At 38.8% G+C, this 26855-nt stretch overlaps 1 protein-coding gene across 1 annotated transcript in view; it reads left to right on the top strand.

Moving 5' to 3' along the window:
• Positions 1 to 2829: 2829 nt before the first annotated feature.
• The window catches only part of TGFBRAP1 (transforming growth factor beta receptor associated protein 1), a 33548-nt gene continuing 9522 nt past the window's right edge, over positions 2830 to 26855 (top strand). The window contains exons 1-6 of the mRNA XM_039549186.1: positions 2830 to 2913; positions 5597 to 6298; positions 13678 to 13872; positions 14845 to 14999; positions 20649 to 20731; positions 26395 to 26736. Of these exons, the coding sequence (XP_039405120.1) occupies positions 5614 to 6298; positions 13678 to 13872; positions 14845 to 14999; positions 20649 to 20731; positions 26395 to 26736 (1460 nt within the window). The 5' untranslated portion in view covers positions 2830 to 2913; positions 5597 to 5613. The remainder of the gene's footprint in view (positions 2914 to 5596; positions 6299 to 13677; positions 13873 to 14844; positions 15000 to 20648; positions 20732 to 26394; positions 26737 to 26855) is intronic.

The raw sequence follows: 26855 nt of genomic DNA, 5'->3' as shown, positions 1-26855 counted from the left end.
TCACCACCCTCGTGGCCCTACTTTGGATGCTTTCCAGTAGCTTAATGTCTTTTTTGTATTGTGGCACCCAAAGCTGCACACAGCACTCGAGGTGAGGCTGCCCCAGTGCAGAGCAGAGCGGGACAATCCCCTCCCTTGCCCGGCTGGCGATGCTGTGCCTGATGCCCCCCAGGACACGCTTGGCCCTCCTGGCTGCCAGGGCACTGCTGACTCATGTTCATCTTGTCATCCACCAGGACCCCCAGGTCCCTTTCCATGGCACTGCTCTCCAGCCTCTTGTTCCCCAGTCTGTACATCCAGGGTTATCCCATCCTAGGTGCAGAATCCAGCACTTGCCCTTGTTAAACTTCATACAGCTGGTGATTGCACAGCTCTCTAATTTGTCTGGGTTTCTCTGCAAGGCTTCTCTGCCCTTGAGGGAGTTAGGTGTTGCTGATAAGATGAGGTCAACCCCCAGGTGATAGCATTGAACTGGGAGAACATCTATTTTATTGTCACTCTATCAGCATACAAGAGTATGAAGCCTTTGTGCTGCTGCATGCCGGCACTTTGCTACGGAATTAAACAGGATCTCCGTCCTGCCCATAGCTGCGACACCCACTGGTTAACGCCACTTGATATGCAGTAACAAAAGTTGCTTTGTAACTCGAAAGTACAATAACTGCCTGCCCATTGGAGTTTGTCACCTGCTCACATGTTCAAAAGAAGAATAGGGAATTACAAATGGTTACATGAGTAAATAACCATGTAGTTGTTACAACATAAAATTACAAGATAATTTGAAGTACTTGACGCATTTTACAGAATTACAAGGCACAGGCAACAATGTAACACAATAAAAGTACATCCACGTGGAAGGAGTTGCAGATATATGACTATGCAAGTCACATTATAGCTACATAGATGCAGCACTTCAAAGGGCATAATTTCAAATTTTCAATATTTAAAAATCATTTAAGTGTACAAGTAAGTAGTAACATTATGTCATATGGCTTCCTCAAAAGTGTCTTCTGGCAGTATATACACTTTGTTCCCTTGTGCTTTTCCTCTTCAGGGAAGCTGCATCCAAGGGGAAGCACAGGCTGGGTGCTGGCGCTGCCAACTGCCCAAAGCCCTAACTTTATAGTTCTGTGCCTAGTAGGCACACAACTACAGACTAGTTCTATTTTCATCTTCTCGTTCATTTCTCACTTCAGCCAATTATGTCACAAAATCAACTGAACTCAAGTAATCTTGTAAATGAATATAGCTTCTAGGGTGAGCGTTCAGCCTATATTTTGGCGCTTATTTCAATGAATGAAATTACTTTCTTCTAAATTACATGGATCATCTCCCTCTTCCTAAAGTACTTCATAAGTTCTGTCCTCACAGAAACATATCCTTGCTAACCAAATTAGTTGTGCTGATCAAGATTTTTACCCTGTGATTTTCTTATGTTACTATTTACTTTGTAGGCATTTGTACCCAAAATTATACTTCCTCTTTGGTTAACCAAAGAATGTCCTCTCACAATAAAGTTCTGATAGGGATGAAACGTAAACAGTCTGATAAAAATGTAATGTTTCTTTTCCAATCGCTGTAAAAATAATAGAATTTTAATAAGCAATATTATTTTCATAGATTTGTTGAGTGATCCTATTGCATTTCATAGCAGAGATTTTTTGGGTATTTTTTTGTAACTGCAATAGGGTAATTTTAAATAAATGATACCAGGTACCATTTCCCATTATTTTTCTTTTTGAGATATTAAAATCAGAAAAAGAATGCTTTACATCATTCCAATACATTCCTCTTTAGCTGTATGTGTTCAGCAGCTGTATGTGTTTTCCCAAAATAGCTTCTTTCACCCAGTGTGCAAGAGGCCAATACACACAGAGAACTGAGATATTTGAATTATTTAGAGTTCTGTGCAGAAAGGCGTGCTGGGTAGCAAATCCACAAAGCCAGCATGACGACCATCAAAGCTTCTCATTATTTATATACTTTAGCAAACAAAGGCATTAATGTTCACTGGCTACAAATTACATAGTTCTTTTATTAATTAGTCTTCTATTGGTTAATGATCCCCTCACTTCTCAGGCTAATTAGCCTGCACGCTCAGTGGTTCTCTTTGCTTGAGCCAGTGAATTTCTTGGGCCAGTGGCCGTGAGTCAGTGATCATAGCTCTCCCCCTTGCTGGAATTACCTTTTACCCAGTCGGAGCTGATTTCAGCGGAGTTGTTAAGCAGGCTTTGTTAGTTTCTTCCTTATCTTGGGAATTCTGCCAAATATATTTGTGGCACATAAAGTCTGCATTCTTTGTATCAGTAGCTCACCCTTCTCTCTAAGCTTTGTTAACCTCCTCCTAGGTCACTGAGGCATGTCAAGCTCTAAACTTTAACAAGCAATTCTACCGACAAGTAATTTATCTTTTTAACATATAATACTTGAGAGTTATATATATATATATAAATAATAGGAATGGTATGAATCTCTTATAATATATGACACTTATATACTATATACAAATAGCATTATTGTAAATCTTTTACAATAGATCTGAGACTTAGACTATCGCTGTTATTAAGTCCAACAATCCCAAGGCTTTGGACTCTCTTATGTCTCTATTATAAATATATTATATATCTATATTAGTCTCTTCTCTTGGATGCGAGGTCGTAGAGCTGCCTGAGGAGCACTTCGGGCGCTTCCCGGCCGGTGAGGGCGGCCTCTCCCGCACGTGACCGGACGCGGCCTCCCCCGCTCCCCGTCCCGGTGACGCGGGCTCGGGGCGGGGCCGGCTCCGCACCGGAAGCGGCGCTTCCCCCCCGCCCGCCGCCGGCGGATCCCAGCGCGCCCCGAGGCGGCCCCGGCCGCCGCCACCGCACCGCGAGGCCTCGGAGCGGCGGGCCCGGCTCCCGCTGTGCGCGGCAGGTGCTGCGGGAGGGCGGGCGGCGGGAGAGGCTCCGTGTCGGGTCGGGTGGAGGCGGGCGCGGCGGGGCCGGCCGGTGGCGGGCCTGGTTGCGCGCGGTGTGTGTGAGGGGACGGGCAGCGCATCCCTGTCCTCCCGGGGGCTCCTCGGCTCGGGAGAATCGTGTCCACGGGTTAATTAGAGCCCGCACAGGGTGTAGGAGTGCGTGCAGGGTGAGGGAGGCAGGGTGTTGCTCTCCAAGGCAGGGGCCAGCACAGTGTAATGCAAGGTTATTGCTTAACTGGAGCGGGGGAGAGCTGCTTCCCACTTCTTGCAGGAAATGAGTGCGTGTGGGGTTGTTATTGCGCTTACAGATCAGTGTCTACTAGACTGATAATTTACTTGATTATTGCTTTATTTTTCTTTGACAGCAAAACATTCCCATTGTGTTGTTTTCCGGAATTCTGAACATACAAATGTACTATAAAAAGTGCTATCTGTAACTATGGGGTGGCCTCTTCCACTTCAAAGGAACAGCATGTTCTGCAGAACCTGTTCCTTTACAGTGCTCACAGGCCCCTAAGGTTTCATAAATAAGAACAAGATAAATGCTAAAAAAAAAGTTACAGCCAGGTCATGAGTGCTGGCATTGTTTGTTCCTAAAAGCTTTTTCTCATGGCTTTTTTTTTTTTTTTTCCTAGAATGGATGTATTTATTTCTTTGTTGCCAGACTTATGTAGCAGTATGGATTTTTTTGTTTTTTCTGTTCAGGAGTCATGTATCTGTTAAGAGTTCTTTCATACTTTTACTTTTCATCTACTTTCATGTAGGAAATTTGTGTGGACTTTTTAACACATCTTGGTCAGGAGCCAAATTCTGCATTTCTCTCAGTGGCATACATTAATATTCTTACTTTGGGCTTCAGGAACATTAATTAAGTCCTTGGCAACTTCAGGTATGAAAGCTGCCTGACCTCTGCAGACAGTAGTGTATCACTTCAGGCTACACATGGCCTCTTAAGAACTGTTGGGGTTGTTTTGGCAGTCAACATTTGGATAGATCTCTCTAACTTAGAATGCTGTTTTTCTTTTGATCATGTTGGAGGATACATGGCTGTGTTGCCAGACTTGTGTTATCATTTTACCTTTGGCTATTTCTCTAGTGCTTCCTGGGTTTGTTTGGTTGCAGTTTTTTTGTTGAAGGTCATAACAGTAATTCACACTCCAGGTAAGGATGGAACTTGAAAATGTCCTGGAAGCCCAAACTAAAATCTTTTTGATTTCTGAAAAAAACCCAAAAAACTAACTCGGAAGTATTTGGCATTAATGCTGTATCTTGGTAATATGGTTTGCTTCTAGCCATAATCTTAGTTTTATATAATTTTGTTTCATGGCTACCTGCAAGTTGTGTACCTTACCTTTTCTCACTCGATTATGAACTTTTTTTACCATGGTTTTTAGTGTTCTCTTGCAAAAACAAATTTTGTTAGACGTAATAATTGGAAACTAAATTTGTTTTGACTGTGTTTAGTTTCAGTTTTGTTCACAGGAGTATTTTGTTGATGTTGGTTTCTCTGTTGGTCCACAGAGATTTCTTTTGATGTTTTATATCACCATTGTACTGTGAACTAGAAGTAGTTGTGTATGTTCCAGATGTTTGGTGTTGTGTCTTCCCCTGTGTTGGCTAAGTGACTGTTACAAGGTCAGCATTTTCTCATCTGCTCTTCTTTAGAGTGTTGAGCACAGTTGTCTGCTGGTTTCTTATAACAGAAGTTATATATATCTGGAGTATAGTAACATTGCATGGACTGTTTTTAAAACACTATTATCTGCTTCATAAATTGCATCTCTCCCTTGATGGTGCTTGATTGCAGAAGGGTAGGTATAGTTTGTAGAATAAATATTAGATGTGCTGCTTAGCACTTAAAGACAGACTTTTGGAATGACTGTGATAGTGGAGAACAGAAACACTCTAAATTTCTGTGATACTGCATCTTGAGCTTAATGAATGCTTTATGGGCTGTGCACTCTGCAGATATTTAAAAAAAACCCCAAACAAGCTACAACCGAAGCCAACAACTTTTACTATGAGTTGGATGATACCTTGTATAAGTTATTATTTAATTGGCTTGGAAAGTATGTATTTCTGATTGCTGGAGAGTAAGGAATGTAAAATATATGCTAAAATGGAATACACCTGCGATATTTTGTGAAAAGACTGTGTATTAATAGGCCTACAATGGAGTGTAAAGCAGCATGAGATGTTAACTAATAGCGCTAAATGCCTTGCAGCCTCCTAGGAAATCTAAGACCTGAAGCTTGTCTGTTTTTGTGTATAGGTGATAGAAACCTGTGCATGACAGGTTTATAAGTGACTAAGTACTGGCAATAACCCCTTGTAGTACCAGAGTGTCTGAGAGAGCCAATAACATGCTGGTTACTTGTGGAGAAAGCATCACTTCAGAATAGCTGGGTGCTGTTGTGAATCTGTTTCAGAATAGGTTAGAAGTGGAAGCATACCATTTGATTAATTTCTGTGGTTATTAATGTGCTTGCACCGGCTTGTGTAGTTGGGTTGGAAATAGAGTATAGGCTATTAAAAAATGCACTTGTTAAAGTTTTTGTATTGGTGAATGTTAAATTGCTACCTCTGATACTTGATTCTAAGTGCAGAGGTAAACAGTAGTTTTTTTTTCTCTTTAATTAGATCACCCAGAAGACACAATGAGCGTTAAAGCTTTCAAGCTCGTTTCTGCTATTGAGCGGGAGATGTTAATGGGAGACAAAAATTACATCAACATCGAGTGCATTGAGTGTTGTGGGAAGAACCTCTATATTGGAACCAATGACTGCTTTATCTATCACTTTCTGTTGGATGAAAAGGTATCGACAGCTGGAAAAATAACTTTTGCTGCCACCAAGCAACTACACAAATACCTGGGCTTGAAGAAGCCTGTGAGCGAGTTGAAAGCAGCCTCTGCCCTCACCAGACTGCTTGTGCTTTGTGACAACACGATAACACTAGTGAACATGATCAACTTGGAACCTGTCCCCACTGGTGCTAGGATCAAAGGAGCTGTGACGTTCACACTGAATGAGAACCCTGTGAGTGGGGATCCTTTCTGCGTTGAAGTTTGCATTATCTCGGTCAAACGTCGGACCATTCAAATGTTCATGGTGTTTGAAGACAGAGTCCAGATAGTGAAGGAAGTGTTTACTCCAGAACAACCCTGTGCTGTGGCTGTAGATGGTTACTACTTATGCCTTGCCCTTACTACACAATATATAATTTTGAATTATAATACTGGTGTCTCCCAGGACCTATTTCCATATTGCAGTGACGAGAAACGGCCAATTGTGAAAAGGATAGGCAGACAAGAGTTTCTGTTGGCTGGCCCCGGAGGCCTAGGTGAGACTAAGGATTTTAATTTTTTTGCTTTTTTTTTTTTTTTTAACTTCTCTTAATTTCTCTGAATTTCTGAAGCAAAGATTTACTAATTAAGTGTTATGCATAGTAATGATGCTTTCCTTCACAGGTCTATATTGGAATGTTGAGATAAAAAGGGAGATGGTACTTAGTACTATTATAACTCTATAATACTATTATAACTATAAAAAAACCACACTAAGTGTTTTTTTAATGCACAAAAATCTATGATTATTTTTATTTTCATCATGTGTGTAGAAAGCTTCATTTCATTGTATCTTGCAGCCCTTAGTAAAAAAACTGTTGGGTACCAAGTGAAACTTCAGAGATTGATACACAGTCTGTAGTGACTAGTGGGTCTTGGTATGTGGAGTCCCATGTTGCTACAAAATTGTTACATTAGTGTAGATGAGTTAATTTTTTCCTCAGTTGCTATTCAGAGGAGCTCATATTGATGCCATGATGATTTTTTGCCTTTTCTTTTATACCTTTTTATGACTTTTGTATTCTTAGTGCTTTTTGCCTGCATTCTTGGACTTACTTGTCAAGCTGAGAAACTAAACATTTTAGAAGCTTCGTAGTTAGGGATCAGTGTGCCCCAGACCCCAAGGTCCTCTCCAGAACATATTCTGTAAACTAAGATAGAACCATCCAGGGGAAGGTTCCTTGGAGAGGGGGGCTCACTCGAGCCTCTCATTGGGGAATCTTTGATAGATATGCTGATTAATAAGACCTATAATATTGTAGCAGATCTGTTGTGGGTGTGGGCATTGCAGTGTGCATTGGGGTGCATTCAACCTGGACGTAGTGCACCTAAGGGTCCTAAAATAAATACCAAGGTAAAATCCCTTTTCCCCTTCTAAATGTGTTTGACTCTTGATTTTAAGACCAGGAAAAGGCATCAATATGAAGTGTATTTTATAGCTTTTAACAGATTCACAAGTAGGTATGTTGTACTACAGTGTTAGTAAGAAATTTTAGTGGAAGCAAGTTGCATCCTAACTCCTATAATAGTAAATGCTGTCCTAACTGTAGATGTTATTAGATACTACTAGTTTTAATGCTCCCATTTGCTTAGTTTTTTAATAGTATTTCTCAGCTCTGTGTTACAGATAGTTTAAGTATTGCAAAACTAAAATTAGATCATGTGAAATCATGCTCTTGTCTAAGAGATGACTGTAAGGACTACTGTAATCTGTCTAAATCAACAATATGCTGTGAGGTCGGTAATCTTGAGCTTTTTTTGGAAAAGCTGCAGTATCCCAGAGCTGACAGACCACAGGCAGAAGGCTTTCATGCTGTTTGCCATATGACTCTCCTTTCAGGAGGTGTGGTTTATGTATTTTCCCTGAAACATTAGGAATAGCATGACACAAAGTTCACAGCTATTTAGGTTCTTAATTTGGGTTCTGGCTTTTTAATATAAATTCCAAAGAGAATCAAGTGTCCAATATAAATTTCAAAGAAAATCAGTTGCTTATATTGAAGTTTTGCTTTGTGACCAGAATGCAAGATGTACATCAACTCACCAGCTTTTCTTTAAAGAAGTAGACTCTCAGTAGAATTTGAGTTTATGTGAGTTAAAGATGTTCCAAGATGAACTTGGGTTTTTTTTTTTTTTTTTGCATACAGAACTTTTCTAAGTCATTTTGGCTGTCCATGTCCTATTAAAGCTCTTAGTTGTTTTAAATGTGGACGTGTATTTGTGGACATCAACTTTTTAGCAGTGCTAGGGAAGTTAAAATTTGTGAATTAGCTGATTTTATAAGAAGATTCCATTCTTATTTTCATTTTTAAAAATTGTTTAGATATGTCAAACCAATTCTGTTTAAGTAATTTCTCTTTTCTTTCCTTTTTTTTTTTCCTTTAAGAATATAATTTCAAAAGCATAATTGTATTTAGCTAGAAATCAGAATTTTATTTAGTCTGACTTTTGCTTTTGTCTGGTGTCCTGTAACAGAGATACATGAAAAAAAGGTTACTTAAAAAGTCCAACATCCTTGTGTAAGTAGAACGTCCTGGGGTTAGAATGTCTGGTACGGGAGATCTTAAGCAAGTGCACTTCTGCTGCTGTAAACATGCTATAAACTACTCTTTTCTTCATGATACAGGCAAACTCTTTCTTGTACTGCCTCAGAGACCTTATAGGGTGTTTGCTGTCAATAGTATAGTTTTTCCTTGCTTAATTAATCTTTTTTTGTCTCCTGTTCTCTATTGCCTTCCCACTGATGTTTTGACTAAGTATTATCCATCTTACTGTTCCTCCTTGGTAGAATTCCTAGTGTCTTTAACACTTGTCTCTTTGAAGTTATGAACATGGTTGGGCACCTTTATAATAGATAAGCGTTGTGCATCTTGATATCTCAGGTGGGCCTCTGCTGTAAAGTGAATGGACTTGAAAAGGCTTGATGTAAATCTTCAGTTCTGATTTTGATTTGCTTTCATATGCCTCATTGATTAGGGCATGCTGGTTTGGCACTTGGTAGAGCATCTATGCTAAGTTCAGCCTCTTTTACAGAGGTGGATATATTCTGCATTAATATATTTGGCTTTAGAGTGTTTGAAGTGACATTTATTTATATTAATTTGCTTTTGAATTAAGACTGGAATTTAGATTGGCAAAAAGCAAGTGCTCAAAATGATAAAGTAAAACTTCTCTGAGTTTATTGTGTATGTAACCTTTTTCTTTCTCTGGACTCTGGATTTTAAACTGATTGTTAGAATTGTTCATAGCAAATCCTTAGCCATTTGGTACGTTGTTGTCTTTACTTGCAGTTAGTATTTAGCTTGTTCTTCCAAAAGGAGGAGGAGCTTCATTTTTGGTGCTTCTTCATTCTGTCCAGTAATTAGTTAATTTACAATTGAAAATCAATTCTATCTGATATGTATGAAACTGCATACCAAAATTCAGTTTTCGAGTTGGTGAAGCTCTTGTTGCATGTTTTTAATAAGATTTCGTGCTCTAGAGAGGCTTTAAGTGTTTAAAATTACAGCAGACATGTCTTGATATTGGCACAGGATATGCTTCCCAGCACCAGCTGGAGCAACTGCCCCAAAAGGTCAGAGGTGTTGGCTCAGGCTGAGCTCCCAATGGAGGGTGCAGCTCCTCACACCTTGAGCTGAACAGAGCGCCTCCTACCTCTTCCTGAGACTGGACCAAGGAAAAATGTTGTCCTTGCCCATGGGAGATGTGTACTTGATTGAGGACTTCTGTTGCCAAGTAAACGAGATGCAGTAGGAAGTCAGCAGAATACATGACACCAGCGATGGCAAAAAGGAAATTGAGTCTTCTCCAGGACCCAGGCATGAGCCTTCAACCTCCATCTGTACAGAGAGGAAGGACAGGCTGTCTCTGCTGTTCTGTGATGGCTGACACTGGAAACTCATGACTTCTCATAATTGGAAGAATTCTCCTTCTCTGCTTGCTGATCTACATCTATATAATATGCTCAGTGCTTACAGTAGCAGATGAAAAGCAGAAGTTCTGTCCAACAAATCATCTGAGCCTGAACAATACAGGAGCACCAGAGGAATTAGCAAGTAATAGTAGTGGGAGATTCCCTCATACTGGAGATGGGGGTTTTCTCATCCAGCCAGCTGGTAGGGAAGAACATCTTGAGGAGGAGTATGTGGATTGTGCAGATCACCAACCAATTGTACAACTTGTGGTAATGGGGTTTGTCTTTTAGGACTATGGATCCCTCTTTAAGGAAGAGATGGGATCCCCCAGGTCAAGTGAGGCAAAAGCGTTTTTGCCGACTTGTCTGAGCAACATGGTGAGTTGGATTTAGATTAGGCATGATGGTGGTAGACTGTGTTGGCAAGCAAATCAGTGCAAGATGGTGTGATTAGGGACTTCATGAGCAGTAAACAGAGCTGAAGAAGTTCTGTTTCAGGCATATGCAGAGAAAGAAGTCTTTACAAAACATCATGGTAGTGGAAACTCTCACTTTTTCTGGGAAATCAGCACAGGTACGTGTTAAGAGCTGAAATGGGGGTTACCCTTTACATGGGAGCAGTAGGAAGATGTGGTGGGGTGCCTTGGAACAAAGGAGGAGGCAGATGAGAGTTTATGGATTTGGGTTAGAGAGCAAACTAACATAGTTGACATTGTGGTGAGTGCCTGGAATGGACCACTTCATCAGGAAGAAGGTGTAGGTGAGACCTTTGGGTAACGGGAAGAGATCTACGTTTGCAGGCCCTGATTTTTAAGGTAAACTTGAACCACTCCAGTACCTGCTAAAGGGGCCGCACAGCAAAGACAAGCAGTCCACGAGTTTTCTGGAGCGCATTGATGGTGGCAGAGGAGCTGATGAAGGGGTGTGCTCTGTTGAACATTAGTGTGTTATCGACATTGTTCTCATACTGAATCCAAAACACCAGCTGCTAAGAAGAAAATGAACTCTATCCAAAACCAGGGCAGAGGCCAATGTCCATCTGGCATTGGCTCTGCTGAGCACCATGAAGGGCAACAAAAAGAGCTTCAGGCATATAAGCAGCACAGGAAGTCTAATGGAAGCCCACTGGTAAGTGGGGCGGAGGACCTGATGCCAAAGGGCATGGAAAAGGCTGAGGTGCTTAATGCCTTCTTTACGTCAGTCTACTGGTATGACCTTCTTTCAGGAATCATCAGCCCTTCGGAACAGTGGGAAAATCTGGAGCAACAAAAACCTGCCCTTGGCAGAGAAGGATCAGGTTATGGAACATTTAAATAAACTGGACAGACAAATCCATGGGACCTGATGGGATGTTCCCATGAATGCTTGAGGATGATGGTCAATGTCATTGTGAGGCCAATCTTTATTATATTTGAAAGGTTGTGAAGATCAGAGGATGTTCCTCAGGACTGGAAGAAAACAAATGTTTTCACTCCTGCCTTAGGTGATCGAGAGAGGAACCAGGGAATTACAGCCAGCTGTACCCTAATCCTCAGGAAGGTGATTTGGGAAAATCCTGGAAGCTATTTCCAAATATACAAAAGGCAAGAATGTGATTTGAAGTAATCCGTGTAGATTTAAAAAGGGGAAATGGCCTGACCAGACTGAGCATCTTCTGTGATCACATGCTGTCTTGGCAAATGAGGGGACAGCAGTGATCCTGTGAAGTTAGCAAGGCTTTGATGCTCTCTGCCATGACATCCTTTGTAGACAAATGGATGAAGAATGAGCTGGAGAAACAGTTGAGGTGGATTGAAAGCTTGGCTGGAAGATTCATAGTCAGCGGTGCAGAGTGGAGTCAGAGTGCAGCTGGAGACCAGTCACTAGTCTTGTACCCTAGGGGGCCAATGCGCGGTCAATATTAACATAATTTCAACAACCTGGCTGGTAGGGAAGAGCACACTTTCAACAAGTTTGCAGATGATACAAAACATTTCTGTATCTCTTGGTGCTGAAAGCAGTGTAGCTTTGTTTTGGGTAACTTGTAATCCTTGTGTAGCCTGCGCAATTTTTAATACGGAATTGATTTCTGGCCTCATCTCAAGTTTCATCAAATGCATTCCTGTACTATAAAAAGGTTGTGGTTTCTGATTGTAGTTATGTTTATTGTTATCCTTAGGTGAAAGCTGGATGAAGACAGAAAATGCATCATTCTGCCACAGAAGCCCTAGCTATTGAATGCAGAGGGATGTAGAGAGACATTGACTTGAATGCATACCCTTTCACTTCCATAAGGATTTTTAAAATTACTTAAAAAAGAACTTTTTCATTTTAAAAAAGTATGGGGTTTATAATTATTTGTGTTAGAACATCATAAAAATAGAAAAGCCTAAGAATTAGTCTTTCAAATAGAATAAGCCCTAAGTTTACTCCTGATTAGTATGTATTTAGTACAGGTTTTCTCCCATGTTTTGAAATGGGATTATATCATGGAATAACAACTGAAAGCCATTAAAACTGGACAGTACATTTTGCCTTACATAAAATTTTACTTCTGAGTCATAAGAATATCAAGATCTAGAGAGTAAATTAGGAATTATGTATTATGACCCAGAAAGTATTTTCTGTAAGGTGCTCTGGTTGAAAAGCTGATCATTGTAGTGAAAAAGAACCCTTAGTCAAGGGGAAAGGTCTGATCATTTGAAAGCTGCTGTAAGGGATCCAGAAGCTTAGTGTCTATACTGTAGTTCTGTACAAATCTACAACCTTCTGTTTTGTTTTCTCTGTTTTTCCTTTTTTTATTATTTTTTTTTTCATTCCAAGGAGGTCCTTGTACTCAGCTCGCCTTGCCTCATTATCCTCTGTTTGGAAGAGATTTTGTAAATTGAATAACATAATCTTTTAATCTCTTCTGTTCTTTAGAGCTCAGACTTATTCTGCCAGCTGTCAAGTGGCTCACTGCTGCCAAAGATCAATTTTCATGGGCATGTCTTTTTAATGGCATGAGAATACTTGTTTTAAGAGGTGTGAATTCATATTTTGAACAGAAGTTTACACTGTGCTTCAGTATGGCTCAGCTGGTAAATGATTACTGAACTAGGCCTGAAAATTGTAACTGAAATTTTTCTTCAGTTAATGTCTCAGAATTGGGAAGTATCAAGTAGCATGAAGAGAACCAGTGGCATATGGTCCCAAAGCAATTTAAAAGTCTATTAAGGTAGGAGAAGAATGGAGGACAGAATAGATATGAAGAAAGGTAGTGACAAAAAACCACCCTGCAAATTAACTGAAGTTTTAATCTGGTTATTCTGAAGACAGCATAGGAGTTATCACTGGGATAATAGAAAGTCTTTACTCTGTGCTGCTTTATACACAGCCTCTGCATTTTTTCAAATGATTGAAAACACAGATGCTTCACAGGAAGTGACTCATCCCAAGGAGATGGGCCCTTGTTCTCGGAAAATGTTGTCTGTAGCAAAAGTGAAGAAGTGTGGTAAACAATTGTGTCCACTAAAATGCTCTTTAGACACTTGACACTACAAGAACAAACACATCTGCACTGCTGGATTGGTCAGGTGGTGCAGGTCTACAGCTCCTGCTAAGGCAAGATTGTTTGGAAGCTGGATCTCAATAAGCGTTACTGTTCTGAAATGAATTCGAACTACATTGCATAATTCCTATAAGAAAGCTCTTAAACTTACTAAACTTGAATAATTCTTGCTAGTTTGTTTCAGTATTCATCTCTCCTCAGTTTTTGGCATTGTCTGTTCCTGTGCTGACAGAGGATGAAAAAAAAAATTGAACTGAATTAACCAACATATCAGTTCAGGTCCAGGGAGGTGTGATGTGTTGTTATCATGCTGCCTGATACTGCATCTGCTCTGAGACTTTCCATTGCTGCACCTTGGTACCCATGCTTTCTGTTGGGAAAACAACAGTCTTCAACTAGCATGAGCCTCAGGCTTTGTTTTTCCCTTTTTGTAGGCATGTTTGCTACTGTAGATGGGATTTCGCAGCGTGCCCCAGTGCACTGGTCGGAGAATGTGATTGGGGCAGCTTTGTGCTTTCCTTACGTGGTTGCTCTCGATGATGAGTTCATTACGGTGCACAGCATGCTGGACCAGCAGCAAAAGCAAACCCTGCCTTTTAAAGAAGGTCACATTCTACAGGACTTTGAAGGTATTAAAAAGGACACTTTGTCGCATCAGTAATTCTGGAACAACAGCTGCAGTCACTTGGGTTTGTTTTTTAAACAAAGTATCTAACAAGTATGTTTACTGTTGAAACTTTTATTGCAAATGCTTTCTTGGTTACGTTCCTTGCAGACTTCAGTAATCCAAAATTCCACACTTCTAACAAAATGTATGCTCATTAAATGTGCTGTAATTGTCAAGTTAATTGTTGGGTAGGAGTCTCTGGAGTTAGAGCTTTATCTTGTAACTTGATTGTTTCTTTCAAAGGAGCAATGTTAATTTAATGCTACAACTCAATAATTGTGACCTACAGGTATTTGTCCATTGACTATCTTGACAAATTTCTAACTTATTAAAAAGGAATACAAAAGAATAATAAATTCTGAAATATCTGTGTAAGAGGTTTAAAATTGGATCTTTCACATAGAATTATTAAACAAAAAAGTACAAAAATTTCTATTGATCCGTTCTTCAATTGAGAACTCTTAAGTGTGGAATATACTATGCTACTACATTTTTTTTTTCCAGAAAAGCTACAAACTCTAGCACTGTGAACTGTATATTACTTGCTAGATTTGGTGTACAGCTTAAAATTTTCAAATGTAAGCCTGGGGAAGTACCTGTTAGTTAAAAGTTCCTACTCTCTGGAATCTGGCGTTAATTTCAGTGACCTTACCAGCTTAGTTCATCATGAGTGATTCTAGCCAATTTCTCTTAGAGTAGAACAAAATCTGCTGTAACTAAATAAATTTACCATTATCTCTGTATTTCTGAGCTGGAATTTATAGGCAAACTGTACTATGTAGTAAATGTGGTAAGCAGCAAAGGTCACTTTTGGGACTTTAACACTGTTTAGGTTCTTGTATCTTAAATTGTGTATCTTAAAGCCTGTTTCTGATTTTTTTTTTTTTTTTTCTGTAGAGGCTGTAAATTGAATATATCTGTTTGTTCTGTCCAGGAAAGGTGATTGTTGCTACTAACAAGGGTGTGTATATCTTGGTTCCACTACCTTTGGAAAAACAGATTCAGGATCTTCTAGCTAGCCACAGAGTGGAAGAAGCCCTTGTTCTAGCAAAAGGAGCTCGAAGGAATATTCCAAAAGAGAAATTTCAGGTCTGTCCTTCCTTTAATTTTCATGAAAATGTAAATTTCACAGTGGTGTCATGTATTCCATTGGCCAAGTGATTGGAGAGGGTGGGGGAGGGATTTACATTGTAGAGAAGTTGTAATACCTGTTATGATTTCAGCCTGAGGAAATAGGTATTCTGCTAAATTGCTTTGTACTTGTAGAGGCTGTGACATTGGCAGGGTTGAATGCTGTTGTTCTTCTGGGGTTTTGTTGAATTTTTTCAAGTGTGTGACTTGAGAGAATTGAAAACAGAGCAAAACAAAAAAACCTAGTGAGAGAAAATCCAGTGGGATTCTTCCTTAGTACTAGATTGTTATTATTTGCTATTGCTGTTTAAAAATGTATACTTTATTTCAAATTAGAATTGTGTCATTTTTTATTGAAGATTCTCATCATATTCTAAACTCCACAGTAGCACCTACCTTCGAAGTTAAGTGATGGGAAATCTTAAGCAAATAAATCCTACTTCCAAGCTCTTACAAGTAGCACTTGTACTGCTGTGTAACTCAAAGGTTTTTGTGTGGCAAAGTGTCTTACAAACTCTCTGATTAGAGTGTTGATTAGGGATTTGTACTCACTCCCTTCTACCTGTGATTTATATTGCAATACATGTTCTACTGTATTCGCTCCTATTTAGAGAATTGTAAAAAGCAGCATGACATCTCTACTCATAGAGTAGGTGAATAAATATTTGGCTTGGTTTCTTTGCTATTGTAAAAGAAAAATTTGATCTGTGACCTGCAGAAAAATCTGTGGTTTTTTTTTTTTAATATACTTTGGAGCATTTTTTTGCCATTAAAACAGTTGTGTTACTTCTGGTTTGTTTAGAAAGGTGTAAAGTTTGGAACATGTGGAAGTTACAGGATTGCAATGGTTCAAAGTTATTCAGACTGTCAGGATTTTTTTTTTTTTTTTATTTCAAGAAGGTTCTAATTCTTTTTCATTTCAGTTTCAGTCAAGGCACTTGAAAGGCAATCATTAAATTAAATGAAACTTGTATCAGCTTTCATTTTGATCCGTAACTCCTCTCTTAAATGAGCAGCTAGGTGATTGCTGGAACCAAAAAAGTTTTTGAGAAAAGTCTTCCCATTGTTTTGTGAAAGTCCAACTACCTGAAAGTACTTGAAGCTGAAAAGTACTTAGAAAAATATAGAGTTCAGTTTCCAGCGTGTTTTGCTTTGCATCTTCACTTCCAACTTTTCCCTTCCAATCTGTTTAAAGAAGCAAACAAAACTCTTGCTGTGGGGGCAGGATGCATAATCTAAGCAATGTCTTCTATGTGTGATGAACTGTAATTTTCCAATTATTTCTTTACAGTTTACGTGGATTTAGTGTGGGAGATGACTTTCTGTGTTTTGCCACAGGATGAACCACAATTCATTATCTAAAATACATGACGTAGAATCTCATTCCATCTTAGTTTTCTTGTGTTTAGAATTTTTCAGTCTCTAAAATAAGTTACTTTCTTTTCACAAATGTCTTAAGTGCACAGTGTTGGTCTTCCTGAAATTATTCTGTTTCCTAGAATATTGTAAACTCTTTCTAACTTAGTGTGCTTTTAAGGGTGTTCAGTTGCTTTAAGTCAATGCTACAGCTGAAAACCAGAAAACATAGTACTTGCGAGCAAAATAGCCTGTTCTGTTTCTGGAGTGTATTTGCAAACTGATATTAACCAACTTGAATTGGTGGAGTCTCCCACTGACTGGTATTAAAATGGCTCAACTTGGCTTAGTTGTTGAGACATTACTCCAGTTTTTCAGAGCTTATCTGTAGCTGGAAATGTAACATGTTTTCTGTGGTGACGCTGGTACCTGGTGTTGTCGTTACAGGTTTGTTACAGGCACGTCAGACTTTCTTTACTGTAGTCTTACGTAATACAAATCTGATGGAGCTCAACAAATTAAATGCCTTACATATGTCTTTGAAACATTTCTTTGGCATACTTTAATCACACAGTCACTCATTTCTAACTCCTTTCTGAGAGCTATCCGCAGATAATAGATATCTATTAGATAATAGGTATCTTCTAATAGGTATCTTCAGGTATCTGTTTTGCAACCATTACTGAATCCTGAGCCGCTGACACTTTAAAGGCCTTATTTTGCCATTTTGTACAAGCAGTAGGAAGGAGTGCATAGGGTTGGCATTAAGGCACTTGATCCAGGCACTATAATCTATCCATACGTAATAGTGATTATTATTGTCTGTTTCATGAAGTGTAGTGTTCCCTTTGTCACGTGATGCTTTAATTCTGCAGTTTGCAATGGCTGATGCCATCTAATGAGTGACTTGAACTCAGGGTGCTGCAGGGCAGATCTTGAGGACATGGGGGTTTTTTTTTCCCCTACAGTTCAAAACTTTGTCATTGCATGCATACATGGGTGCATGCTCTCCCTCTGTATATCAGCATAAATATATATAAATATATGCTGGTAATGCAGAATGATGGTGGAATAGCAGCAGTGAAGTACTGTACTCTCAGAATTATTTGTACAGTCAATATTTAGTTACTGGAAAGTAGCAGGTCATGCCATAGTAGTTCTAACCTGTTATTTAACTTGTGGTCCCTGCAGACTGCAAATTTAGCTCCGCCATATCAGAGGAAAATTTCTTTGTTTTTGAGCATCAGGAATTCCGGCTAGGTGAAAAATGCTAAGCAAAAGTGTTCCAAGGAGATGACTCTGCTGGATATCATTTTTGATAGAAGAATACAAAGGCCTTTCTACCATGCCACCATGAAATGACTGAATACTACTTATTAATTTTTCAGGACAGCTGACGTTTGCAGAAATCATGGTTGATGGTAGTGAAGACCTTGGTTAGATTGACACACATCTTGCATAGGTATCTCTCTTTTCTTTTTTTTTTTTCTTCCTAATTCTTTTTAGTTTCAAAAAACATATTAACTGCACCCAAATCTGACCAAAAGACAAAGTGGCATTCTAGAAAAATTCTTTTGGACAATATAGTTGGTAATTCTGACTATTTTAGAAAAGACTTTTTTAGTAGTTGAGAGAATTAAGACTTCACTACAGCAATCACAGCTTCAGTAGTCACCTTTCTTTTTCCTATTGATTTTTCAGATGTGAATTAATACAAAACTTTTGTCATGTTTTTGTAGCTACTGTTTTTTTCCTGTGAATTCAGTCAACAGTGCAGAATTTGCCTAAAGAATTGCAAGTCCTATGGTGGTTCTTCAGAAATTATAAAGGACTAAACAACGTGTTGAATTTTGACTGGGTGTGGCTTAGAACCTTTTGAAAAGAAGCCTGTTCCAGATCTGACAAACGGATCTGGAAGAACAGAAGGTGTTTTTTCTGTCATAAACAGAAGTTAACTGTGTGTGTTTGACATGTAGGTCTAGCCCATTCTTAAAAATCTGTCAGAAGGGGGAATACTGGATTTTCCACAGTCTGGTCTGTTTTCTTCCATAATCTTTACCCCAGGGCATCTTAATATCTAGTATTTATACTGTCAGCTAAAAATCTACCTGGATACTGCTTATCTCATCATTACATCTTTAAAAAGTTCTGAAAGTGTCTGTAGATATTCCACAACTTTTTGTTTCATGTCTTTAAAGGAAAATTGAAGATATGTCAACATTTAAATGACAGTGAATAACTACTTTACCAGTTCAAATTTAAAACTGGTTCCTTCAGCCTATAGTTACACTATCAATGAGCTCTTTTCAAGTTTTTGTTAAAAAAATGCTGTGCAGACTAAGCTCTGCAATTAAAGCAATGCTTTCAGTGAGATTATTTCAAATTTTATTACAATATCATAATTGACTAAATATGTAAATTTTAGTGATCACTCCATTGCAAAAATTGAAAACAGGTTGGGGGGGGGCGGGGAGGGCGGGAATCCAGCCTATCTACTTTTGATACTAGTCAGCAGGGTGAGAAGTCTTTCCCTGGAAAGTCAGGCTGGATTTTAACATTTTTCTGCTGCCACGAGATGCAAATATTTGCAGATTGAAATCCTTCAGCAGTGTCCTTAGGAAGATGACCAAGTGGGTATTCATCAGTTCACACATTACTGTGTATTGATGTAATAACACTGTCAGAAATCAAAAATATTTTGGCTATTTTGTGAGTTAATCCCCTAAAGAAGTTTTACTTTGTAACTGTAATTAAATTCTCTATTAGCTTTAGTTAACTCTATTTTTAATTATTACACTTGAATGTAAAGCATTAGTTAATATAAAGATGCCATGAAGTATTGTTAATTTAATTTTATATTGTTGTATTTGTCTGAAAAAGTGTGCCTGGTAACATTTCTCTGTTACCCTTTTCTCCTGGGCACTGGGGACGCAAGAAAAGTCCCACAAACTTACAAAGCATTTTAGAGACTTGCAAACAACAGAGATTAAGTATTCCCTTAAGACAAACCATTAGTAAAGCATTCACAGACTAAATGGACTGAAGCCAAGCTTTTCTGTTGGCAAATCTATAACCTTTAATCAAGGTGAAAAATCATCAATTAGAGTGTCAGTCCCACTGTACTTGAGGCTTAGTGCTCTTCAGCAATTCCTGTCTGGAATATGTTCCTATAGTATTGTCGTTTCTCTGGATATTTTTATTGAAAATCGTTTTTTAAAGTCTAATATTAGTAACAGCTTTCATGTACAGTGTGAAACATTAGAAAGCTGTGTATTCATGAGCAAGTTGAAGAGACAAACTGAGGACATGTGAAGGTAGCTGGGTGTATTTGCCAAAATACCAGCATTGTCATAAATGGGAATGCTCTGCAGAGCACAGTTTAGGTTCCTGGCTTTTAGTACTTCTCTTTTCCTGTTGGAAATACTCTGAGCACAAGGATTTCATTTAATCTTGTAATTGGTTGACCATTCAGATTTAATAACTACCTATCATTTAAAGTAGTTTTTGTGTTCTCGTTCTACTGAGCTTCATTTAAACATTTTCTGTCTAGGTGTGACATTAACAATAAAGCTTCGTAACAAATAACTTTCCATATGGTTTACTTGGTTTTTAACCATATTTTTATGGTACATTGCATAATGTACTACATACTGGATAGGTTGAACTGCTTTGAAAGAATTTTTTATTAAAAAAAAAATCGAAATAACAAAACTGGCAGAAAGTCAGAAATATGGCCATCAGCTGGAGATGAGATTATGAAAATTGCCAGCAAGGTTGCTGCACCAGAGAGATGAGACAGGAAGGAAGTGGCTGTGTGTGGTCAAGTGGGACCATCTTCATTTCTTGCACTTACTGAATCGTGGGGAACTTCAAAGATAACCATTGGCTTTTATGTTTGCAAATAACCCAAGAAAAAACTTGAGGCAAGTCAGCATGATGTCAGATAAGTCATTATTTGAACAAGAAAACTTAAACTTGCTGTTTGTTGACTTTGCTTTTACTAAGTATTCGTGAGCAGTGTTGTGTTCACACACATTTGTGTAAGAAACTGAGTCTGGGCAGCAGACTCAATATATTCAGGTACATAAATTAAAATGTAGAGGATCAAGGTTTATTTTGCTTGTGACTTGTCAGGTGTGGTTGAAGATCATGTGTTTGGTGTTTTTTGGCAGGCAGCTATTGCAGTAGTAACTAGCACTGCATAAATACAAGTATAATAAATATTTTTCTCCCCCTCTTTCTTTTTTATAGGTAATGTACAAACGAATCCTGCAGCAAGCAGGTTTTATACAGTTTGCACAGCTTCAGTTCCTTGAAGCAAAAGAACTCTTCAGGTAATTGTGTGACAAGAAATTTAATAATTTACCTTCTTTAAATAAGGAGTTAGTGTTCTTGGTTTGAAAAACTTAGTTGCTTGAATGTTTTTTGATGTCGATGTGAGTTCACTGTGATAAAATGGTTTTGTTGGGGTTAAGAACAGAATAGCATTGAAACAACTTTAGAGCTGACGAGTTAATGCAACTGGTTTGGTTTTTTTTTTGGAGATGCTAACATATAGTAGCATTAAGAGTTTGAGTGTTGTATGTATGGCAATTTTTTAAATTTATCCCATGAAGGTCAAGGCTTTATTATTGAGTCTGTGCTGTGATTTACAGCATGAATATTGCTTTGTTCCTTTTTTCTTTTTTAATACTTTTAACAAAAGGTATAATTTACCTATTAGTTACAATTTAAATATTATTGACACAATTGCACTAATTTTTATGAGGATGCTGATATTGAATTTGCTTTAACACTTGTTCTGCTAGACCTTTTCCAGAAGACAGATTTGTTCTTGAAGTCCGTATTAACCTTGCCGATTTAGCCATTTCAGCAGTCACTTGTTTATAAATTGACCTTGATATTCCACTTTCATTCAGAAAATGCTGCTCGTTATCTTTATTCTACCTGATAATTTCATTTCTGCTAGCCATGTCTCATTCTGTGATGTGGCACTCTCTGTAGTTAGTGGAATGCATGCTGACCACATAAAATAACTCTCCTTGTTATCTGCTGAAATTCACTTTAAATCAGTTTAGAGTCTATGGAATAGGATTAAGGTTAGACGATTTTCAGTATATCGCAAGCATATTTACAGTGTAGGAAAAAAGTTGTCCTTGGGTTTATGGAAATGCGTTGAGGAAAGTAAAGCTTTGAGGAATGTTGCTACTCATGAGGGACTTTGCCATTTTTCCTCCTGCTCATAATGGGAGACACTGGGCTTAGCTGAGCAGTGTACACTGAGGAAAGATGAAGGAATGACAGGAAAGGCCTGAACAGCATTTAATGACAATTTGTTCTGGCCACAACCAGTTTTTTTATCACCTAGTAATTTTTGTCATTAGTGAGCAACTTGCAGTCTTTCTCCACCCTTATGAACTTTCAGACACTTGTGTATCTGACCCCTGGGTTGTGTATCTGAAGCAGAAGTACAAGCTGTACATAGTTAAAACTATTTTAAGAACAGTGAAAAGAGAGAAATGTGTCCTGTGGGGAGGTCTACCGCAGGTGGAAGGAGCCCAGATTTGTTACACATCCTCCATCCCACTATCAGTCCATCTGACAAACAAGCTTTAATGAATAGGATTGTGGGAGCTCCTCTGTAGAAACAAATGTGCTTCATGAGAAAATGTGCTGTCCAGCCACAAATTTTGTAGCTGAATCAGCATCCCAGGGTGTTCCCTTCCTCTAAAAGCTGCAACTCCAAAGCAGAGCAACGGTTTGTGAATTGCTGGTGTCTGCTCAGGGAAGAAAGCCAGAATAAGTTTCTGTGCTTTTCTTCTGTCCAGCCATACATCAGCTAAGCAGAGTATTTTGGTGACTCTGAAAAAACTTGTTATGGAGCTCATGTTCCTTGATGTTTAGCCCTGGTGGGCACACCGAGCTAGAGTAATAGCTGGGTGCGCCGTGTGCCCTGAGACAGTCTCAATCAATCTTGTTCATTTTAAACTTACTGATGCTCAGAGGAAAAATGGGAAAGGGAGTGGCAGTCTGTGAAAGCACTTCCTCCCATCCCGGTGTGTTGCTCTGCAGATGTTTCAACCTTGTCTTAGAAATAACTTCAGTCTTAATGTCAAAGGGAAATTCGGTACCTGAGAAAAGACAGATTTAAGCAGTGAAACAGGATAGCAGCAGTACCTCAGAGTTCTTGGTGTGGTATGTGGGCCTGCTTCTGTCTAAATATGAGGTGAGATTATCTCACTACTTGGAAAATATCTGACAGTTACAGGTTAGCAGGGGGAATTATACTAAAGGTCTTCATTTTCTTGCATTATTACCCATCTTGGATAACCTTGTCAAGAAACTGTTATATCTTATGCTTGAATTCATCGTTCTTAAAGACCGGAACTTTTAAGAGGAATAATTTGCCAAGTTCCTTGTGGTTAATGCCGATGCTTCTGATTACTGAAGAAGGTTGACAAAAAAGAAGAAAGTGGTAGCTTTATTGAAACTCAAATAGTTCAACAAAAGGAGGATAAATTTCTTCAGCTAGATCCATTAACCTTAAAACTGAGTGAGAAGTAAGAGTAGGGCTTCTTTGGTCTGAAAAAATCTGTTATTAGCAGTAACAAAATTGTGATTGTGTTATGTAGTTGTGATTTATACTATTTCACATTGCTGTCATTAGAGCTATACCAAACAGTGCTTTTTAGGAGGCCATTTGCTGAATTTTACATGCCTTACCGAGATGTTTGGCAGTTGTCACAGGGAAACCAGTTCTCTTCGGTGTTTACTGGTTAGATATTGCTTGCCTTCTGACACACTGGATACTGGAACTTTTCTGAACTTTGCTCTTTTTAACAAATAAAAATGTTAACTCTTTACACAGTATTTCTCACCTTGGAAAGCCTATAGAGAGACTTTAGGTATAGGTCTCTCCTACACTGAAGAGGTTAAAAAATTGCTGGTACTTACACCTGGAGAAATAAGAAGTAGGAATGATGTGGAATTTGCATCTTAAATGTGATTCAAGAATATAAGCTTCCAATACAATCAATTTAGGCAAAACAGCTAACACTGTCGGCTTCTTTGGCATCTCTGATATCTGTAGATATGGGGTTCTGAATTTAGACCTAAATTTCCTGAAAACTTGTAGATTCTGCCTGTTGCATTGTCTATATATATGAAGCCCAAAGAGAACTAATGCAGAATTGCTCAAAGGGAAGTTGCCTCACAACACTGATGTCTCAACTTAGGAGTTTGTTTTCTACTGTGAGATAAGTTCCTGTCTGTATTTTGCTGAGCCTGAGGTGCAAGAAGCTGAAGGCTCAGACATGTTTTTCAAAAGAGATGAGATCCTTTGTAGCTGCTCTAAAAGGGTCTTGTCCAGATGTGATGAAAAGGTCCACAAGACATCCACAAATCCCAGGAGCCATAAGTCTTGAGTTGAATGTTAGCCATTCGTGCAGGTGGGGTCATTGTTTAGTATCTAGTATTTTTCTGAAGAAGCTTGTGGATGATGTGGTGCTTTTAGGAGGCTGCTTGATTGCTGCTTACCACTGCTGTGAGGGGAACAAAATTGTACAGCTGAGCTCGAGTTAGACCTGCTGAGAAAACCACAGATGATTCACAGCCCTGGCTTTAGGCTAGCCCAGGTTGAAAGCTCATTCTCCTTTTGGAAACAGATTATCATTGAGGCCAGAATCTGTGAAGTCAGAGGTAAAGTAGCTGACTACTTCATCATCTAGGAAAACTTGGATGGTAAGATGAAAGGACTCAGAAGCTACTGTAGAAGTTAGAAAATGTTTTAAAATGTATTAAAAGTGGCATATTAAATACAGCATTTTTTAACTTCATCCATCTCCATGGTCATAGTCTCCAACTCAATCTTAGGCCATCTCCAAATACTTGACAGCATAACCAGCAAGGGAACCAATGTTTGTATCTGAATTTCTCCAGATTTATTAAGACTCCTTGTTTCTGCACAAATTTTGAGCAGCCTGTGGATGTTATTCAAGTTACGGGTTAGCTTTTGTTCTAAAACAAATCAGAGAAGATTCATTTGGATTGGAGGGAGAAAAAATCTCTTCTTTCTTCAAATAGGGTTAATTTTCTAGTGTGATGTGTCTCATATTTAATCTGGTGGTCCTCAGGACTTGAAATTTCAGAGTAGTTGCAGTAGCTAAAACTGCAGTTAAGTTACTGTATTAAGTTCATACTGAAAACTCAAATATTCTTGAAACCATCAGGTCATGACACTGACAGAACTTGCTTGGTTATTCTGCCTCTTACCATAATGTAGATCTAAGAATTTCAAAGCCAAATCCCAAAAGAGGGATTAAAAGAAATTTGAACTGCAGAAATCTGTGAAGTAGACCTGAATGCTTTACCCTTGGTTAGAGGTAGGCCTTTCTGCTGTGGAGGTAGGTTTTAGGCAGTAGGATTCCTGTGTATGAATTGGGAAAACCTGCTGTTCAAACCTCTCCTCATGGGAAGGCTTCCCATTTTTGTCTGTTGTGGTTCTTTATTGGCTATGTTGCTACTCCTGTGCTTTGCAGTCACTAGGTTCTGGAGGAGAGGATGCTGCTTTTAAATTTGCTGTTGCTGCTGTCTCCCAGAATTTCCTTCTTCTCGTATAGATTTTTGGAGCCAAAGGACTATATTAACTTGAAAGAAAAGTTCTAAATAGGGATTGTCATGGTGATGGTTCCTACTAGTTCATATTTCCTGGATTGTTTTGGAATTGTGTCTCTAGAAAGAAGTGAACGATGCACGGCGTGCCCATAGTGAAGGGATGAGCCTGTTTATGATGATCTTTCACACTTTATTGCCTGTAGAAATCTGCTGCTTTTCTACTTCTGCGTTTTCATTTATTTCTTCCTGGAATTCATTCCAATCAAAGTTGTGAAGAGAAAGTCTTTGAGTTTGCTGATCACCAGATAGATAAAAATTATTTTTAAAAAGTTATTTGCAACAAAATAACTAAACAGGGTTTCTTTTAGAGAAAGATTAATGTCAAGTTAATGTTGGTTTTTTTTTTTTCAGCGACAGTATTTCCTGCATTTCAGGAGCATTAATTTTTAAAGGTGAATTCTGAATAAAAACTTTGACAGTGAAATAAAATACTATAAAATATAAATTCTGATGTCTTGCTGTTCTTCTAAAGTAAGGCCTGGAAAGAGGGTTCACTCTAGCTGTGAAAATTAGGGATTATTTACCATGTGTAAAAAAAAAAAAAAAATTACTCTGTCAAAACAAGCATTCTTTAAAAGCCTGAGGAATTTCAGTCTAGGCTGAAAGAAAAATGTTTTTTGTGGTGTATCTATGTTACAACTTGCTGCAGAATAAAAGTATAGGGTGTCCTTCACACCTGAAGTGGAAAAGCCACTCCAGAGGAGCCTCCATAGATGTGCACCCAAGGCCTCTGCCTGTACAACAGACTTATTGATTAAACGGATGCATAATCGGTATCTGTGCTTTGTTTACAGAACCTCTGTAGGAAGAGAGCCAAATGAGGAATCTGGTGCATTTCAGGGCTGGGGAGATGTTTTCATTATCCAAACACATGTTCTGAAAGCTTCAGTTTTGTACAGGAAGTTGCTGTTTTCTTCAGAATTACACTGACAGTCTTTTGTGGCTTGTCTGAAAGGGTTCACTTTCTCCATTTATATTTTTTTTGCTGCCATCAGAAGACTAGCTCCCACAATGTATGGATGAAGTCTAGGACAGTCCTAGGACTGCTATAGGGCTGTTCAGCTGATTTTTGTAGATGCTAGAGAGGAGCTGTGGAAGGTCAAAAGCAAAAGGCTGAAAGCTCTGAGAATTTGGAGACTGGCCAATGTCTAGAGGAGTAAGAACAATGATAAACAAATAAATATAGATACAGCAAAAAATACTCCAGAAACTGACTACATGTTAGTGTCCTGACTCTAAGCATATGTGAGCACACATTTTTTTTTGTGCCTATGTATACTTTTTCTTTCTTTTTGCTTCATCTAGTTTGACACTGTAATTGCAGAAGCGGCCAGCTTGATGTCCGGGAGCTGATCTCTCTCTACCCCTTCCTGTTGCCTACTTCCTCTTCATTTATCCGGTCTCATCCCCCTCTGCACGAGTACGCGGACCTGAACCAGCTGACCCAAGGGGACCAGGAGAAGATGACAAAATGCAAACGATTCCTCATGAGTTATTTGAATGAAGTCCGCAGCACTGAGGTTGCAAATGGCTACAAGGAGGATATCGACACAGCTTTACTCAAGCTGTATGCAGAGGCAAATCATGAAAGCCTGCTGGATCTCCTAGTTTCAGAGAACTTCTGTCTTCTAACAGATAGTGCTGCTTGGCTGGAAAAACACAAAAAGTGAGTGGATTTTTTCATTATCACGCCTTCTGGACCAGAGGAAAAATTGTCTTAGATGCTCTTGGCTTCTAGAACAATGTGTTTGAGTACTTGTAGTTTCTGTGCTTACACTTGTCCAA

The sequence above is a fragment of the Corvus cornix genome, chromosome 1 (genome assembly GCF_000738735.6).
Source record: "Corvus cornix cornix isolate S_Up_H32 chromosome 1, ASM73873v5, whole genome shotgun sequence".
Classification (NCBI taxonomy): domain Eukaryota; kingdom Metazoa; phylum Chordata; class Aves; order Passeriformes; family Corvidae; genus Corvus; species Corvus cornix.
This window is presented reverse-complemented; position numbering and strand designations above follow the sequence as displayed.